The sequence below is a fragment of the Denticeps clupeoides genome, chromosome 19 (genome assembly GCF_900700375.1).
Source record: "Denticeps clupeoides chromosome 19, fDenClu1.1, whole genome shotgun sequence".
In the NCBI taxonomy this organism is placed as follows: domain Eukaryota; kingdom Metazoa; phylum Chordata; class Actinopteri; order Clupeiformes; family Denticipitidae; genus Denticeps; species Denticeps clupeoides.
This window is the reverse complement of record NC_041725.1, coordinates 15447337-15465283: the sequence shown is the minus strand read 5'-3', so window position 1 is coordinate 15465283 and position 17947 is coordinate 15447337. Positions and strand designations below refer to the sequence as shown.

The 17947-nt window shown below is 45.7% G+C and overlaps 3 protein-coding genes across 9 annotated transcripts in view; all 3 read left to right on the top strand.

Annotated features, from left to right (window-relative positions):
• camsap2a (calmodulin regulated spectrin-associated protein family, member 2a) overlaps nucleotides 1-2226 on the top strand; it is a 30186-nt gene extending 27960 nt beyond the window's left edge. For all 5 annotated transcript variants that reach the window (XM_028961729.1, XM_028961727.1, XM_028961731.1 and 2 more), the window contains 2 exons: nucleotides 78-196; nucleotides 303-2226. In XM_028961729.1, coding sequence (XP_028817562.1) covers nucleotides 78-196; nucleotides 303-608 — 425 coding nt within the window. In that variant the 3' untranslated portion in view covers nucleotides 609-2226. The remainder of the gene's footprint in view (nucleotides 1-77; nucleotides 197-302) is intronic.
• Nucleotides 2227-2976: 750 nt separating this feature from the next.
• On the top strand, nucleotides 2977-11132 carry wdr47b (WD repeat domain 47b). 3 transcript variants are annotated; one of them, XM_028961854.1, is made up of 15 exons: nucleotides 3071-3334; nucleotides 3488-3657; nucleotides 3752-3835; nucleotides 4177-4261; nucleotides 4709-5484; nucleotides 6864-6960; nucleotides 7102-7283; nucleotides 7347-7583; nucleotides 7706-7778; nucleotides 8086-8243; nucleotides 8387-8556; nucleotides 9212-9382; nucleotides 9494-9625; nucleotides 9882-10100; nucleotides 10196-11132. In XM_028961854.1, the coding sequence occupies exons 2-15, from the start codon at nucleotides 3500-3502 to the stop codon at nucleotides 10336-10338; spliced, it is 2685 nt and encodes an 894-aa protein (XP_028817687.1). In that variant the 5' UTR covers nucleotides 3071-3334; nucleotides 3488-3499; the 3' UTR covers nucleotides 10339-11132. The 3 variants fall into 3 exon arrangements, with proteins under 3 accessions (XP_028817686.1, XP_028817687.1, XP_028817685.1); XM_028961853.1 differs by lacking the exon at nucleotides 3071-3334 and adding an exon at nucleotides 2977-3057 and having other exon boundaries at nucleotides 7102-7583; XM_028961852.1 differs by having other exon boundaries at nucleotides 7102-7583.
• A 773-nt stretch (nucleotides 11133-11905) lies between these two features.
• On the top strand, nucleotides 11906-17895 carry clcc1 (chloride channel CLIC-like 1). The gene is made up of 10 exons (XM_028961986.1): nucleotides 11906-12155; nucleotides 12250-12369; nucleotides 12669-12779; nucleotides 12872-13096; nucleotides 14508-14648; nucleotides 14733-14832; nucleotides 14914-15011; nucleotides 15569-15715; nucleotides 16182-16754; nucleotides 17730-17895. Exons 1-10 carry the CDS (start codon nucleotides 11931-11933, stop codon nucleotides 17817-17819), a joined length of 1830 nt encoding a protein of 609 aa, XP_028817819.1. The 5' UTR covers nucleotides 11906-11930; the 3' UTR covers nucleotides 17820-17895.
• Nucleotides 17896-17947: the final 52 nt, after the last annotated feature.

The window sequence follows — 17947 nt, the reverse complement described above, 5'->3', positions numbered from 1 at the left end:
TTAACTAGATAATCGTCTAGGCTTTATTTGACCCAAATAAAGCAAAGGACGCTAAGGAGGCTTGTTGTCCCTCACAGGTCCAAAACTGTACAAAGAACCCAGTGCCAAGTCCAATAAGCATATCATTCAGAATGCCCTGGCCCACTGCTGTCTGGCAGGCAAGGTCAATGAGGGTCAGAAGAACAAGATTCTGGAGGTAAGGCTTGCTCCATTTTAGAAACACGCATTCATACTACACGGCCATTTTTTTCCAAGCTATTTTGGCCACGCATCTCATAAAATGGCATCTTCTCACCATGTAGGAAATGGAGAAGTCTGAGGCCAACAGTTTCCTGATCCTGTTCCGAGACTCCGGCTGCCAGTTCCGCTCGCTCTATACCTACTGCCCGGAGTCGGAGGAGATCGCGAAGCTGACCGGGATCGGGCCGAAGAGCGTCAGCCGGAAAATGATTGACGGGCTGTACAAATACAACTCCGACCGGAAGCAGTTCAGCCAAATCCCGGCAAAGACCATGTCAGCCAGCGTCGACGCCATCACCATCCACAGCCACCTGTGGCAAACCAAGAAGCCAGGAACACCCAAAAAGGCGTTGCCCGCCAAATCGTAGTTTCGCCTCTCTCTCTTTTTTCCATTTCGTGGGTTCTCTGTTCGTTTTGCACTTTGTTGTACCCACTGCAGCTCACACTCCGTACATCCTCCACTTTAGATCTCTCCCTTTTTCTATTTCCTCCGAGCGTGAACAGTACAAAGGGGTAAACGCACCTGCGCTATTATGCACAACTGGAATGTAGGACACTCAATTCACTCGTGAGTTTCACTCATGTGCTTAGAACCAGCGATTGTCGGATTCTCAGTCATTTCATTGCAGCACGCAGGTTTTTGTGTGTATGTTTTTATTTACATTTTTTTTTTAATCATTGTCTCCTTCAGACGTGCCAAACGAAAGGGAAAAATACGGACGGCGTGACATTTCCTACGGTACACTAAAGCACTGAATGTCCTACGTCTGTTCTGCATATCTGTAAATGTGTGGCCTTATGCTTGTTTTTGTACGTGAGCGTACTGATGTGACTGTAAAGCTAGTCTCTGAATGGTTGCATTTTTTGTTTGTTTTGGGGGGGTATGCGGGCAACACTACCCCACCCTCTTGTTTTAGTGGTTTCAATATGAGTTTCAGAATAAAATGGTTCCTTCATAATCTTTTTTTTTTTTTTTTTTTTTTAATTATTATTATTTTTTTATTATTATTATTTGCATTTTAATGAAAAATTGTGCCACTGGTTCACAGCAGGTATGTGAATTGTAAAGGGGAGTGTGTCTGTGTGTGTGTTTCTTTTTTTCCACTGATAGGGCACAAGATGTTCTAAGATGAGCAGTGTGCACACGCAAAGTGTTCGTAGGTTCACTTAAAACCTTATGGATGAAATTCCAAACGGCAACAAGCATAAAACACGACACCGTGTGATTGTAGCTAATGCAAACTTTGACTGTAGGTGGGGAACAATGGGCTTTAGTGATTTTACAAAGACGCAGTTGAATGGTACAGTGTATGGCTTCGTTTACTTGCTTTATCCACGTCTCCATGGCCTTGCTGGCTTTTTCTTCTTTACTTGCTCTCGTGTGGCTGCTGTCCCATCGTACGTCTCACTGAAGAAAATCAAAAAATGCCACATGATGTTAACATGGTTTGGACGAAAGGTGAAATAAGTGAAATGAGCATTAAAAAAAAAAAGCATTTTAACTTATTGTGTGTGTTTTGTTAATAGATATTTTTAGCACTATATGGTTTGGTGGTATCCTCCGGCGTGAAGGGAGATGGTGGGTACCTTGACCTCTGGTTACGGGTAGAAACTTGTTAGTCACGTGAAAACATCCCTCTTCCGTTCGTCTTCAGCGTTTCCCTGTCCAGCCAACGTCCACGGTCCTCGTCCCGGTGCTCTCATCTGCAGACTTGCCAAAAGAAGTGTTGTGTGTCTGCCAGGAGGGGGAAAGAAATTTGAAATGTGTACAGTATCCGAAGAAGAAAGTTATTATGTATTATGTAGAAAGGTCTTCTTGTCTGATCAGCTGTTGCATTTGTCACATTTTTGGCTGTTTTAAAGCCGACATGAATGCTGTGTTCTGGTGGGATGTTGTACAGTGAGCTGTCAGATCATTTGCCATCAGGATTTATTTTTATTTTATTTTTTGTCCTTTTGCATTCAAATAAAGTTCGCATGGCCACAGCCACGGTGTCTGTTTTCCTGACCAGTATTCACCATCAAGAAACTGATTTAATTATGCACGACCTAAACACCATCCAGAGGAGATTAAACAAATGATTCAATTAATATAGCATTTTTGGTGAGTGTGTCTTTCATTTAAACTGATGTCACCAATTTTATAATATTCCCTGGGTATATGTAACATAGAGGTACAGTACAGGCTAAAAGTTTGGACACACCTTCTCATTCAAAGTGTTTTCTTTATTTTCATGACCATTTACATTTGTAGATTCTAACTGAAGGCATCATGAATGAACACATGTGGAGTTATGTACTTGAAATAACTGAAAACATGTTTTATATTCTAGTTTCTTTGCTCTGATTACTGCTTTGCACACTCTTGGCATTCTCTCGATGAGCTTCAAGAGGTTGTCACCTGAAATGGTTTTCCAACAGTCTTGAAGGAGTTCCCAGAGGTGTTTAGCACTTGTTGGTCCCTTTACCTTCACTCTGCGGTCCAGCTCACCCCAAACCATCTCGATTGGGTTCAGGTCCGGTGACTGTGGAGGCCAGCTCTCCCCTTTTTGTTAAGTACATAACTCCACATGTGTTCATTCATAGTTTTGATGCCTTCAGTGAGAATCTTCCAATCTAAATGGTCATGAAAATAAAGAAAACACGTTGAATGAGAAGGTGTGTCCAAACTTCTTGGCCTGTACTGTGTTTGCTTGTCGCTTCGCGCGTAATTATACTGAATTAAAATGATGATAACCGAGCCCGGCGTGGGGAGGGCGGGGCCGCGTCGGTGGCGGAGCAGCAGACGCGTTTTACGCGCAGCCGAGACCCGCAGAGGTGAGTCCCGTTTGTCCTGTTTACTGGGGTGGCCGGGGTGTCGCCTGGCGCAGGGTTACCACCCACGGCAGTAGACGGCGATCGCCTTCCCGTCCCCGATCCACGCCTGCAGCGTGGCCGTGATGCATTGCGGCATGAGTCGCGGCGTCGGCCGGTCGTCTCCGTTTTTTTTTTTTACCGTTTTTAAAATAATAAAGAAAGAAAGAAAGCATCGATTCGTCGAACATTAAACGCGGTAAGACGGGGAGGAGGAGAGCAGGGACGCGGACACGTCCAGGTACGGGACTTCAGCAGCCGGGCACGCATCGATTCCGTCGTTTTAAGCTCCAGAAATATTTTCTTTCTTCTTGATGGTTCTTTGTTAGTCCTGGAGCACGTGACATTTAGTTTTTTTCATCTCATCACGCATCTTGTGGCTTGGCCCTTGCAGGACGCCGACACCATGACAGCCGAGGAGACCATCAACGTCAAAGAGGTGGAGATCATCAAGCTGATCCTGGACTTCCTCAACTGCAAGAAGCTGCACATCAGCATGCTGGCCCTGGAGAAGGAGAGCGGCGTCATCAACGGCCTGTACTCGGACGACATGCTGTTCCTGAGGTGAAGGCCCGTTTCAAACACGCCCGTCGTGCCGAGGTTCTGAGCCCCGAAACGGGATCCCACGCACTGACCCCCTCCTTCCCGCCCCACGCAGGCAACTTGTCTTGGACGGCCAGTGGGACGAGGTTCTGCAGTTCATCCAGCCGCTGGAGTGCATGGACAAGTTTGAGAAAAAGAGGTGCGGTTCCCTTTCCTCCAGCAGTGGTTTTCACTCATGTTCACTGCCCTTTTGGGCCAGTGGTGGCCTAGCGGTTAAGGAAGCGGCCCCGTAATCGAAAGGTTGCCGGTTTGAATCCCGATCTGCCAAGGTGCCACTGAGGTGCCACTGAGCAAAGCACCGTCCCCACACACTGCTCCCCGGGCGCCTGTCATGGCTGCCCACTGCTCACCAAGGGTGATGGGTTAAATGCAGAGGACAGATTTCACTGTGTGCACTGTGTGCTGTGCTGCTGTGTATCACATGTGACAATCACTTCACTTTACATTTACTTTTGGGACCCCTGTTGCTACCCCCTACAGGTTCCGGTACGTTATCCTGAAGCAGAAGTTTCTGGAAGCGCTGTGCGTTAACAACGCCATGTCTGCTGCCGAAGAGCCCCAGAACGTGAGTGGGAGATTTGATGCGTTGCGAGGGCAATTTCCCCCAAATAACCCGGCTGAAGCACCCCACAAGTGTGGTAATAGCCTAGCGGGTAACACACTCGCCTGTGAACCAAGAGACCCAGGTTCGAACCCCACTTACTACCATCGTGTCCCTGAGCAAGACACATAACCCTGAGTGTCTCCAGGGGGGGACTGTCCCCGTAACTACTGATTGTAAGTGGCTCTGGATAAGGGCGTCTGGTAAATGCTACAAATGTAAATGGAGCAGTCGAGCACCGCATGGCGATTGTTTGTGCCGTGATGAGGAAGGAACGAGCGTATGTCTCGTATGCCGCCCGCCTTCGGCTGTAGCATGAGGAACCCGTGAAGTTTCAGAGCAGATCGAAATTCTGCTGTCCAACGGTATGCGGCATTCGCTGAAATTGAAGTGTGGACGTTTTTTCCTCAGCTGGAGACGACCATGCAGGAGGCGGTGAAGTGCCTCAACACCCTGGAGGAGTTCTGCCCGTCCAAAGAAGACTACAGCAAACTCTGCCTGCTGCTCACGCTGCCCCGCCTCACCCACCACACAGAGTTCAAGGACTGGAACCCCAGCACGGCGCGGGTGCACTGCTTCGACGAGGTCTGCGGCATGGTCGCCGAGTTCATCCCGGCCGACCGCAAGCTGAGCGAGGCGGGCTTCAAGGCCACCGGCAACCGCCTCTTCCAGCTGCTGATGAAGGGCGTCCTGTACGAGTGCTGCGTTGAGTTCTGCCAGAGCAAGGCCACGGGCGAGGAGATCACCGAGGGCGAGGTGCTGCTGGGCATCGACGTGCTCTGCGGTAACGGATGCAACGACCTGGACCTCAGCCTGCTCTCGTGGCTGCAGAACCTCCCGTCCAACGTCTTCTCCTGCGCGTTTGAGCAGAAGATGCTCAACCTCCACGTGGACCGGCTGGTGAAGCCGGCCAGGGCCGGTCACGCTGACCTCCTCACGCCGCTCATGAGCAAGCTCTCTCCCTGCCCGGCCTCGCCGCTCCGGCGGCCGCATTCAGCCGACACGTACATGACCCGATCCCTCAACCCCGCCCTGGACGGTCTGTCCTACGGACTCTCGGGGAAGGAGAAGAAGGAAGCGGAGGGCAACATCAAGAGCGCAATGTCGCACTCGTTCGCTAACTTTGGTGGCCACAATTTCACACGAAGCCTGTTGGAGAACAGCGTCTTCCAGGACTGTCCAGACAGGTAATGCTTATTTTAAATATCCTTGTATTAGGTTTTCCGGTCGTATAGGTTTTCCACCGCGTGGAATTTGCTCTTGTCTCCCCGTCAGTACAGTAAGTTGAAGAAGGTGGCGTTCCTACTCCACCAGTGTCCCTGATGACGTTGCTTCTCTCTGTGACTCGTGGTCATGATTACCTGTTTGTGGGTGATGGCAAGATGTGGGAGCGAGAACTGCCAAAAAACTCGTTTGGGCAGAATTGAGTTTGACGAATCAGAAGTCTTTTGGGTCTTTAGCTCCGCCTCTTGGTTCCTGCTCGGTATGGTTGTACCAGATGAGTTTAGAAAATCATAGGGACACAAATATGCAATGGCATAAATTCTAAATCAAACCGATTAAAGAGGTTATTACGGACCTTCTCCCCTCTTGGACACATTGGACGCTTCCCTTCCGTCGATGTAAATTTTAATATCATTACTCATGTGGAAGCATGTAAAGGGAGTCGGTTTAAACATGTAGGTTCCAAACCGGGGGCTTTATGTCAAGTTAGTGAAATTGGCCATATGGTAGATCTTAGCTCGAGTAATCCCATTAGGCGGCGACGCTGCTGCTCCGTTAGTTAACCCGGGGCTGCGATTAAGAGATGTCTGCAGAGTCAGCCATCAGGATAGTCACACATAGTTTACAACCTTGCTCCTCCAGCGTTCCTAATATTGGCATATAATAAGCCGGCCAGGGGGGATTAAATATTAGGCTGTTTAAATATACAGTACAGTCCATACGTTTGAACACACCTTCTCATTCAATGTGTTTTCTTTATTTTCGTGACCATTTACGTTGGTAGATTCTCACTGAAGGCATCAAAACTATGAATGAACACATGTGGAGTTATGTACTTAACAAAAAGTGGAGACCTGGCCTCCACAGTCACCGGACCTGAACCCAGTCCAGATGGTTTGGGGTGAGCTGGACCGCAGAGTGAAGGCAAAGGGGCCAACAAGTGCTAAACACCTCTGGGAACTCCTTCAAAACTGTTGAACCATTTCAGGTGATGACTTCTTGAAGCTCATCGAGAGAATGCCAAGAGTGTGCAAAGCAGGAATCAGAGCAAAGGGCGGCTATTTTGAAGAAACTAGAAGATAAAACATGTTTTCAGTTTTTTTTGTTAAGTACATAACTCCACATGTTCCACATAGTTTTGATGCCTTCAGTGAGAATCTACCAACGTAAATGGTCATGAAAATAAAGAAAGCACATTGAATGAGAAGGTGTGTCCAAACTTTTGACCTGTACTGTATTTTGTATTTGGGGCGTTTTCTAACGTTTACTAGCTAAACTTGGGGTTAAACTTGAGTTGCGAAATTGTGCACGTTTTTTTCGTTCTTTGTCCTGGTGAATATAGGTCTCACACCCAGGTTTCAGGGAGCCCTACCACTCCTCGACCACCATTAGCCCCAGGGAAGGATGGTGGACCTTCATGCTCTGCTGAAAAGGCTGAGGTAACACATCAACCTTGATTGCTCATGGTAGCCCAGACCATCTAGATACAGAGGACCAGTCATTGCATCAACTACTATCAGCCTATACAGTAGGACAGGAGACTGTCCATTCATTCTGTCCTCCTTGTGATTGGCCCTCAGGCAGGTGTGAACTCGACCGAGCAGCTGCTGGAGTACCAGCGCCAGCGCCTCCGTGTGCGCCAGCACCTGGAGCAGAAGCAGCAGCAGCGGCAGTTCTACCAGCAGATGCTGCTGGAGGGCGGGGTCCGGCAGCAGGAGCAGCCTGACATCCAGCACAACCTCACAGAGAAGTTCCTCAACAGGTCCGTCTCACGGAAAAAAAAAGGAAGGAAGTTTGTGTCAGTTGAGCTCCTCTGTGCTTGCAGGTCCATCCAAAAGTTGGAGGAGTTCAGCATGGGGGTGGAGAACCTGGGAGAGGACATGCAGTCCATCAGCCAGCAGTGTAACGGCACCGCGGCCCAGTCAGATGCCACCGTTCCAACTCCAGGTGCCACCCAGACTCCCGAGGGGCAAGCACCCAGCGTGGCGAGCAGCACCCCTCAAAAAGGAGGTGGAAGGAACATACCATCACTCGACGAGTCTCCGGTTCTAGTGTCCCAGAGGTTCGGACCTTTTGATACAAAAGTAGCGTCTTTTCATTTCAATCAAATATTCTGAAAGGGCGATGGACTATTGAATTGTCCTTACAATATTCTTGTAATATTGTCTGTGTTTTGTGTTGCAGAGCGAAGATGGAAAAGGTCCCCCAAGCGACACGGAAGAGTGACGATTCTGCAATTCAAAGGACAGGTCAAGAGGTCAAGAGATTATTGATATTACAATGAGCACACAAGTAGGCGTACCATCACATGTTCTGAATTTTCATGAAATTTGAGTTCTGGGCCACACTCCAGATAAGGCATTATTCCAATCAATTTAATCCGCGCTGTGCACAGATTTTCTTGTACAGATATTATAATTTGCACCATACCTACATCCCCAAATATGCTAACATTGGGGGGAGGTTTGTAAAAATGGCACATATATGTGTGTGTGTGTGTGTGTGTGTGTGTTTGTGTGTGTGTGTGTGTGTATATATATATATATATATATGTGTGTGTGCAGGATGTGCAGTCCAAATCTCAGTTCAGAGCAGTGACTACTCTGGAAGACACACAGGCCATACGCGCTGTCGCCTTCCACCCTTCTGGGACCGTATATGCCATCGGCTCAAACTCCAAGACCCTACGGGTGTGTGTGTACCCAGAGGATCTCAGTACAAGGTTTGTGTTCATGAATTGCTTTATTTCTTTTTGCACAGTTTTACGTGGCCAGTTTTCTTTTATAGGAAATATTAAATAGCCGGGTTATGTTTGCTCGGATGCTTATGTTGCACAATTTGTTCCTCTACTTTCTCCCCTTGCAGCGGCTCGGGTCAGATAAATCAGCCTGAGGTTTGCTTCAAGCGAATAAAGCATCACAAGGGCTCAATCTACTGTGTGGCTTGGAGTCACTCAGGACAGCTGCTGGCCACCGGATCCAATGACAAATGTGTGAAGGTGCTGCCTTTTAACGCCGACACATGCAACGCCACAGGTGAAGCCGCCCCTCCCACGACCCCTTCCATTCATGTGCAGAACAGAACAACATGGACATTATTACTTTTCCAGTTCTTTTTCCCCCCAAAGTCTTCCAGTTATATTAATTTCAATTTAACAAAAATACGATAATGGTATAAGCATGATAATCAACCCATGCAATTCCAACAAATAACGAACACTAACAAATAGCGTCCGTAGAAATAGAAAGACAACTATTAGAAATTATTGGTGATTATTTGTGTTGACCAACTGCATTTGTACATCACAGACTTACTACTCCTGAGTTGATAAACCAGAATGTCCGAGGATCAAACCCCCCTTACTACCATTGTGTCCCTTAGCAAGTCTCCAGGGGGGAACGTCCCTGTGACTACTCGCTCTGGATAAGGGCGTCTGAAAAATGCTATAAATATAAATGTTAATACATGTCTAACAGTGACAGTTTTTGCTGTTGAGAATTGCCACCATCTACAGGATCATAAGGCAAAGTGCTGCTGAGTCATTTTTGTGGATCCACCACGTGACATGAAGATGATTCTGTTCCATCGTAGAAAACACAGAGCGCGCTACGCAACATTGCCGTAACTTGGGGTTTATCTGAAGCACTGCCGATAGAACTGCGTCCAGTAAAACCACGGTTTCGAACACAGGGCCTGACCTGGAGTTCAGCATGCACGACGGCACCATCCGAGACCTGGCCTTCATGGAGGGGCCCGAGAGCGGAGGGGCCATCCTGATCAGCGCCGGAGCCGGAGACTGCAACATCTACACCACCGACTGCCAGAGAGGCCAGGGCCTCCACGCGCTCAGCGGGCACACTGGTACCACAATCACCTTGAATTTCGACAAACGTCAGACCCACTCCGATAGGCTTGGGCTCATCCTGCCTCTGGGCTCTTTTGACAGTTCTGTCTGTTGTGTTGGATTTTCAGGACACATCCTGTCCCTGTACACGTGGGGGGGCTGGTTGGTTGCGTCTGGCTCGCAGGATAAGACCGTGCGCTTCTGGGATCTGAGGGTTCCCAGCTGCGTGCGAGTTGTGGGAACATCACTGCATGGATCAGGTGTGAATTTAAACGTTTCTCCGGAGTGAGCATGAGGATCATTTAACAAAAACTTGTAGGCAAGAAGAATGACAGACAGGCAGCGCTAAACTGGTGAAATTAATAATAAAGGTGCAAAGTAAAAATAGTGCAAACAGCACATAGCAATGTAACTGCAATAATATATCATATTTTCTAAGCATAAGAGGTAGTGTGTGCATGTAGCAGGTTTTTAATATTTAACTATTATAAATATATTGTCTTTTTCGTCCTGAAGGCAGCGCAGTAGCGTCGGTTGCGGTGGACCCCAGCAGCCGTCTCCTAGCAACCGGGCAGGAGGACAGCAGCTGCATGCTGTATGACATCAGAGGCGGACGGACCGTGCAGACGTACCGCCCCCATTCCAGTGACGTGCGGTCTGTGCGCTTCTCCCCCGGCGCTCACTACCTGCTCACCGGTTCCTACGACAACAGCGTCAAAATCGCGGACTTGCAAGGTGAAAGAGGAAAAGAAAAGTGCTGGTTTGGGGGTGTGCATTTATGAGATATAAATATTTATTTTTTTTAAATGACCATAACTCGCCGTTCGTAGGTGACTTGACCAAGCCGCTTCCACTGACCGTAGTGGGCGAGCACTGGGATAAGGTGATTCAGTGCCGGTGGCACCCGGAGGACCTCTCCTTCCTGTCTTCTTCAGCAGACAGGACAGTCACGCTCTGGGCCCGCAACCCCTGAGAGACAGAGGGGGGTAAAATTCTGTGTGTGTGCTTGTTCCTGCGAGAGAAGGAGGATGAAAGACTGAAATCTAGTTTTTAATTTTGGCCACATGGTAACACTGTTAATGCTTTAATGCTGTTTTGTGCTTTGCATGTAGCCCATTTTGCCTGATCCAGATCTGGCACGGGTCCGTTGACGAACGCAATATGCTGAGCTGGAGCCGAGCGCGTACTGCTTGCTTTTAAGAAGGAGTTGATAAGTCAGGCATAGTGTTAAATTAGAGTGAAGTAGTTGTGCCTTGGATAAATGTTTCCACGGTCGGTGGCAGCTGTGTTGTATTTTGCACTTTGAGTCTGTTGTCGGGTCACGGTGCGCACACCACTTTCAGTGAATTAGCAAAATGTCACCTGATCACTTTTGACCAAAATGCACACTTGAGCATGCTGTCGGTCTGTTTAGAGCAACGGCACAGGGTTTCCCAATAGAATCGCTCGTACAACCATTCACGTTCCATTTCGGTTAAAGGTGTGTATCTGTCCTCTGATGTTGGATCTCCAGTGCTGTTGTAGTCATTGTGGATCTCTGTGCACAACCGCTGTGACTTTTAAAGCAGCATGCGGCAAAAGACAAGTGATTTTAATCCAGAGTTGGAAACTGCTGGTACATTTTAGCACAGTTGGGGGTTTCCCGTCGGTTTGGCACTTTACAAAAGGACGGCAAATATGACATGCAATGAATGTAATGCCGCTTTATTTTATTGCGTTGTTCTGATCTGTAAAATAATAAAGACTGTTAATAACTTGAAAGTGAAACTGCTCTATTGTGGGTTTTTCTCTATATAATAATAATAATGATAGCAAGCTTTTGTGATACTGACCCACCTGAAGAGGAAAAATAGGAAAAATAATACACAATCTAAATAATTTACTGTGCTTTAACACTATAAATGTTTTTATTTGTTAGTGTAGGGGTAAAATTGGAACTAACTGTCTCAATTAACAGCCATTTCACAGCAGTGTTATCCACTGGTTAGCAGAGGATCACCGGTGTGGTGCTTAATCGTATGATCCAGTGATCAGCTGTAATGTTATTACATACTTAACCTTCAGGTTCGGATTCTGACAGATTGGTGCATCAAGCAGAATCCAATCCTCAGTGTGTCAGGGCAAGAGCACCAACTCAATAATTACTCACTTCTCATAAGGTTCTGGCTGATCTGTGTGTTTTTCAGCCATCAAATATGGAACTCCAAAGTGGTCTGAATTAAATAAATAAATATGAAATACAGCTCATTATTGTGAAATCTATTGCATTCTGCTATATAAATGTACTTATTGTGAAATGTTGTTTTATGGTCATTGTTTTTACCCAACAAGACAGATTATTTCAGACCCTTTTAATTAATTAAATCAGTTTTTTTTTATTTTTTTTTTTATAATTTTTTTTTTCCAGATTAAGCCTTTTTATTCCACAATGCGACTTTTCAGCAGAATTACACATATACATTTATAGACGCCGCCGTTTCGTCTTCAACCAATCAGACGATTCCTTTCTAACACGTGACTTAAAGCGGAAGTAGCTCATGGGCCGTTCGTCTACGCGCTCTGACCATGAACCGGAAACGCAACGGCGCCGTGGGAGAAGTAAACACGAACAAGAACAAGAACACGGACACGGACATGGACATGTTCCCCGCAGCGCTCGGCTGCCTCTTCGTCTTCGCGCTGAGCTCCGCGCTGCTGACGCGCGGACAGAGCGACGAGGACGACTGGATAGACCCGTACGACATGATCAACTACGACGCGACGACCAAGACGATGCGGAGTCCGCCAGAGGTGCGTGGCCCGGTGCTCGGGAGACCCGCCAGCGGCTTTCGCTTTCCGTTTACACGTTTTATCGCGTCGCTTTGCGTTTCTGTCTCCCCACAAGGAAAGGAGCTTCGGCAACGTGCCCACCAGGAGGAGGCAGTTCGTCCAGGACCCCGCGCTCGACGCCCCGTGTCCGGATGTCGACGAGTGCAACAGTAAAGTGCAAAGGTTGCAGAAGGAGGCGAGTGTGGAAGATTTTAAAAGGGCAACGCAATATTCAATCTCAGCATGCAATTTGATGTCACATTCCGCAATTGGCCATTCAGTGTGCAAAGTGCTCATGTGATCCTTAGTTCATTTCAAAGTATTTTGGATAAGCAATAGCATAACAATTCGCTGAATTGCACTGCGTTTTGCCATGGGTTTTCTGCACATTTATTCAGATGGCAGTTCAATGTCCACATCCACTGTCAGTTTGCAACGTGGAACCAAAGAGGTCCGACTCTACAGCAACATGCTCTGTATTCTGTCTCTTTGAAGATTCAGGACCATAAATGGAGGATCGCGTCCGCCTCCCAGGCGTCGAATTGCAACCCGATCTTCAGGAGGTTCCTTTCCAAGCTCCTGAAGGAGATCAGAAAACTTGGCTTGGTGAGTATTGGATTGAAACGTGGGATTTGCTGGCATCGAGAGGTTTTTTTTTTTTTTTTTTAAATGTTCAATCTGTTGCTTTGCCACCGCAGCCTGGCGATGACCCCGGCGGCGAGTACTACGATGCCAAGGTGAAGCTGACCAAACAGTCCGTGGAGGAGATCCAGAAGCTGATCGATGGCGACGAGAGCTGGAGGACTGGCGCTCTGGATGATGCCCTCAGCCCAGTGCTGGTGGACTTTAAACCGCACGATTACGAGGCCTGGAAGTGGCGATTTGAGGACACGTTTGGCGTGGAGCTGGACACGGTCCTGAAAGTAAGATTTACATTTTGCATCAGTTCATTGTAGTTCATGTCTGATCTTCATACCTGTATATCTAGACTAACATCAATGGAGAAGATCAGCCACACACCACCACAAGTACAGTCCAGAGAATAAATTTATCGATACGTTAGGTTAATTCAGTCCAGTATAGACTTCTTGAAAAGTTGTGTCTTTAATCAACACTTGTAAATGGGAAAGATCTGATAGCAATAGGAAATCGATTGAACCGCTGAGGGGCTGGAACTGAAAAAGAGTCTGAGATCACCACCCTGCATGCTAGTGGATCATTAAATACTAGAGGAAATATGATAAAAGGTTGTCTGATAAAGGTCAGGGGTTGTGATTGGGAAATGGCATTTCAGTGACTTGTTGTCAACTGCAATAAATCAATGAAAGGTTGTTAGTGTTGTTTTAGCTTTTTATGTTGCCATTCAGTAAGAGAATTATTAATATCTTGAGTACTGTACTGAAACTAATTAAAGCTTTTCCCAACAATTTTGTGTAAAACACTCAAATAATACTGATTTGAAAGTGAATGTGAATAAAGTTGGTGTTGGTATGTAGAGATGTGCTAGAAGAACTGGGTGTCTTTCTCTCCTGAACTTTAATGAATGAGCTACAAGCATCTCCAGATGGAAAACAATGTTGTGTTGCTGCTCAGAGAACAGAATCTCTTTTTCTGTACACATCATGTCCCTGTTTGATGAAAATAAGGAAATTCTGCAATAAACAGTTTAGGTAAATCAATATTTTCTCAATATATGACACAGGATTTTTTTTTTGTTACATCAACAGATTAGATCAAGTTCAAGTTGTGTTTACTGTCATTGCATTTTTTTTGTTACTGTTAGATGTTTAATATCATGAAATATACAGTACAGGCCAATAGTTTGGACACACCTTCTCATTCAATGTGTTTTCTTTATTTTCATGACCATTTACGTTGGTAGATTCTCACTGAAGGCATCAAAACTATGAATGAACACATGTGGAGTTATGTACTTAACAAAAAAAGGTGAAATAAGTGAAAACATGTTTTATATTCTATCTTCTTTGCTCTGATTACTGCTTTGCACACTCTTGGCATTCTCTCGATGAGCTTCAAGAGGTCGTCACCTGAAATAGTTTTCCAACAGTCTTGAAGGAGTTCCCAGAGATGTTTAGCACTTGTTGGTCAAGCTCAGCCCAAACCATCTGGATTGGGTTCAGGTCTGGTGACTGTGGATGCCAGGTCTCCACATTTTGTTAAGTACATAACTCCACATGTGTTCATTCATAGTTTTAATGCCTTTTAATGGTCATGAAAACACATTGAATGGGAAGGTGTGTCCAAACTTTTGGCCTGTACTGTATGTTCTAGTTCCAATCATCTGAAATCCCCTGGAAACTCTGTACTTTCCAGGTCTTTCTCAGCGTGTTTGTCCTGGTGGTGGTCATCTGCACCGAACTCTGGTCTGTGGTTTCATGGTTTGTCCAGTTCAGACGACTGTTTGCCATCTGCTTCTTCATCAGCATCGTGTGGAACTGGTTCTATCTCTACAAGGCAGGCGTCCATTTTTACCTTCAATACATAGGCATTGTCAAAACGGCTTTTGGAGATCTCTAAATGCATTTTTTTTGTCTTCAGATTGCTTTTGCCGAGCACCAGACCCAAATCATAAAGATGGAGAGCATCAACGAGAAGTGTACTGGTGTGAAACAAATCGACTGGAAAGACAACCTCCGAGGTTGGAATATATATTTGTTTGTTTGCCGTGTTGGTGAATTTTAGCGTGTTGGTTACAGTTAATGTCCTCTTGTCTTCACAGAGTGGTTTAGAAGCACCTGGACCCTTCAGGATGACCCTTGCAAAAGATACTATGAGGTTCTCATGGTCAACCCCATTTTGCTGGTACCTCCAACTAAGGTCAGCACTGGGGATGAAACCCCACTGGGGGGGTGGAGGAAATGAAGACCTTCAAGAGAACCTCTTTTATAGACCAATCAGATTGTCCTTTGATGTTTCTGCCTTGTTCAAACAGAAGATAGTGGTCATCCACCCCCAACAAGACATGGCTTCTCAGGCCATTTGCCAAACTGAGAGATAAAAGTAGCATAAAGCACAAAATGCTGGAGACCTGGAATTTCCCATCTCACACCTGTTTTGTTTAAAACCAAGTTTACTGAAGAAGCCAGGCTGGTTCTACCAGGCTTGTTGCAAATTAGGGTTTGGCTTCAACCTGACAGACTTCACTATGCCAATCCAGCATATACATGACCAACTGTATTTCATGCGCTATCCGCCATTGTAAGCAACAAATATTTAGCTATATTTGTGATCAGTGTAACATTATGCAGGGCTGTCAATTGGTAAAAGAAAATTGAATGCATATTCTAAAAGATTTGCAAAAAAAAAAAAGGATCGCAATGTCAACTCTTCACCGTGTCTTCCAAAAACAGAACTTTGTGTTTGTGTGAGTGCAGGCCATCTCCGTCACCCTCACCACCTTCATCACGGAGCCTCTGAAGCACTTTGGCCAGGGCATCAGTGAGTTTCTGAGAGCCCTCCTCAAGGACCTGCCCGTCACCCTTCAAATCCCAGTACTTCTTACCATTGTGCTGTCTATACTGGTAAGAGTGACAACCCCAAACCTTTTTCATTCAAATGTAAATTAAATTGTTAAATGTATTAAATCATAGATGCATTGACCCTGAAAACTAGTGTTGTTTTAGTCAATTAAATTTATGACTGAATATCTTTAGTCAATGAACCTTTTTGGATGTGACTGAAATGTAAATGCTGGTCACATGATGAAAACTATAACAAAATATATCATGCAATATTGTCGACTAATAAAAATGAGACCTAATATGGTTTACAAAATAAAAACGACTAAAAGTTTCTTAATTTACGTTGACTAAAATGAGAAGACGTTATGATTATGGACCTTACTAAGACTAATAAAAACTAAAATGACAATCTTTATAAACGTTGATGCTTTCAGTCCTTTCCACTGCTAATCATCATGGCCTTGGTTCATGACCTTACGTGGCTTATTAAAATTCCTGCTCGGACTCAACCTGCCTTTTTCCTCAGGTGTTCTTCTATGGGGGCGTCAATGCCGCCTTCCAGCATGGCATCATGGCTCCGTTCCAGCGCAGGCGGCGAGACCCTCCAGGACCCCCTCAGGTCCAGTCTCGGCGACGCGTCCCTCAGCTACAGGACGAGGACATAGAATCAGACACAGGAGCAGAAGATGTACCACAGCCTAGGAGACCTGTGGTCCACAGACTGGGAGGAGGAGATGCAGGAAGAGCTCACGTTCGTCAGAGGAGACCAGCCAAGCACCAAGAGGTCCGACACAGGGTGTATGTCGAGACCCTGAGGAACGCAGACAGGGTCTACAGCGAGGATGACACTGATTCCTTTCAGAGGGAGAACGGGTTCATTGTGACGGAGGAAGAGGAGATGCTGGACGACGGGGCCAGGGCTGAACCGGTTCTGGACCCGAAGGATGAGGTAGAAAAGAAAAATCTCCAGCCCACTGAAAAAGAAAAGATCTCGAAGGATGCAAAGCTTACATCCAGGGAATCGCCTTCCGAGTCGGAACGGACTAACATCTGGACTGAGCAGAACGCAGGACCCACACCCTCAGGGTTGGACGCTGACGTAAGTACAGCTGCAGCGAACTTGGAGTAAACATGCGGCTCTTTACCCTGCGTATCAAGAACCATATGCATTCTTGATAAAGAAGACGTGTGTATGCATGAACTCAAATGTAAACATCACACATACAGTGGCTATAGAAACTGGACACACCCATTATTTGCCCATTATTGCTATTTCAAAACCATCCCCACATTTTATGTGACCTAACATCTACACTTCAATTGGGAAAAAAATTAAAAGGTTGAAGTATCTGGTGGATCAAAATATTAAAAAGAAGAGTTGGTATCTAACGAATTATGTGTTTGTTGAGAGCATTAACTGGAAATCTAGTGAAGTGTTGTGCAATTTCCAAGCTTTTTATTGCACAGGATTTTGTTGGTTCGCCGTCGGATTTCCTGTGGCGTAATGCCTGAAGCTTTTCGATCCAATGTGAAATATTCACCATTCTTATTCCTGCACTTCACTTTTACAGTAAATAGCTGATTACATGGCACATTGTTTTCTCATTTTTATGAGCATGTCTGATTGTTTGAGGTCAAAGTGTTTTTGTTTATTTATGTTTTTAATTCATTTAAACCTTCTCACCTTGAGCAGTGTTAATTAGTAATCATTTAGGATGTATGAGTGCAAATACACTACAGTACAATACAAAATACATGAATTTGTTTTCTGGAAGGTGGGTTTTAATCATCTTTACCATTGGGGGGGTCTAATTGTGTGACCTGTCCCTCCTTATCGGTGTGTACAGGCCTCCCACGTCCTTATCAGAGAGAACAACATTCACTTGTCCGTTAAGGCGGTTCATTTCACCTCCAGAAGCCTCAGAATTAATTCTAAATGTTTTTTTTTATTTCTCTTTTGTTTCTTGCTAGTTTTGTAAGTAGTTTTGCCTCAATAAAATGTCAAATCATGACACCATAAGTCATTATTTGCCCCATTTTAAGGCCTAACCCTCCATCATGTGCGGTGTTGCAGGTGACTGAGGTGCCGGTGAAGACCATGTCTTTATCCCGGGGTCCTGTGGAAAATGTCGGTTTATCAGTTCAAGAGACGTCGCACTGCTGATCCATTTTTACTGTTTTTTTATTTTTTTATATATATTCTGTAATCCAGCCTTTCTTATTAAAATATTGTTTACGTAGCTGCCTGTATTGTCATTATTTGCACTCAGTAAATTGTGTAGCGTACTGATT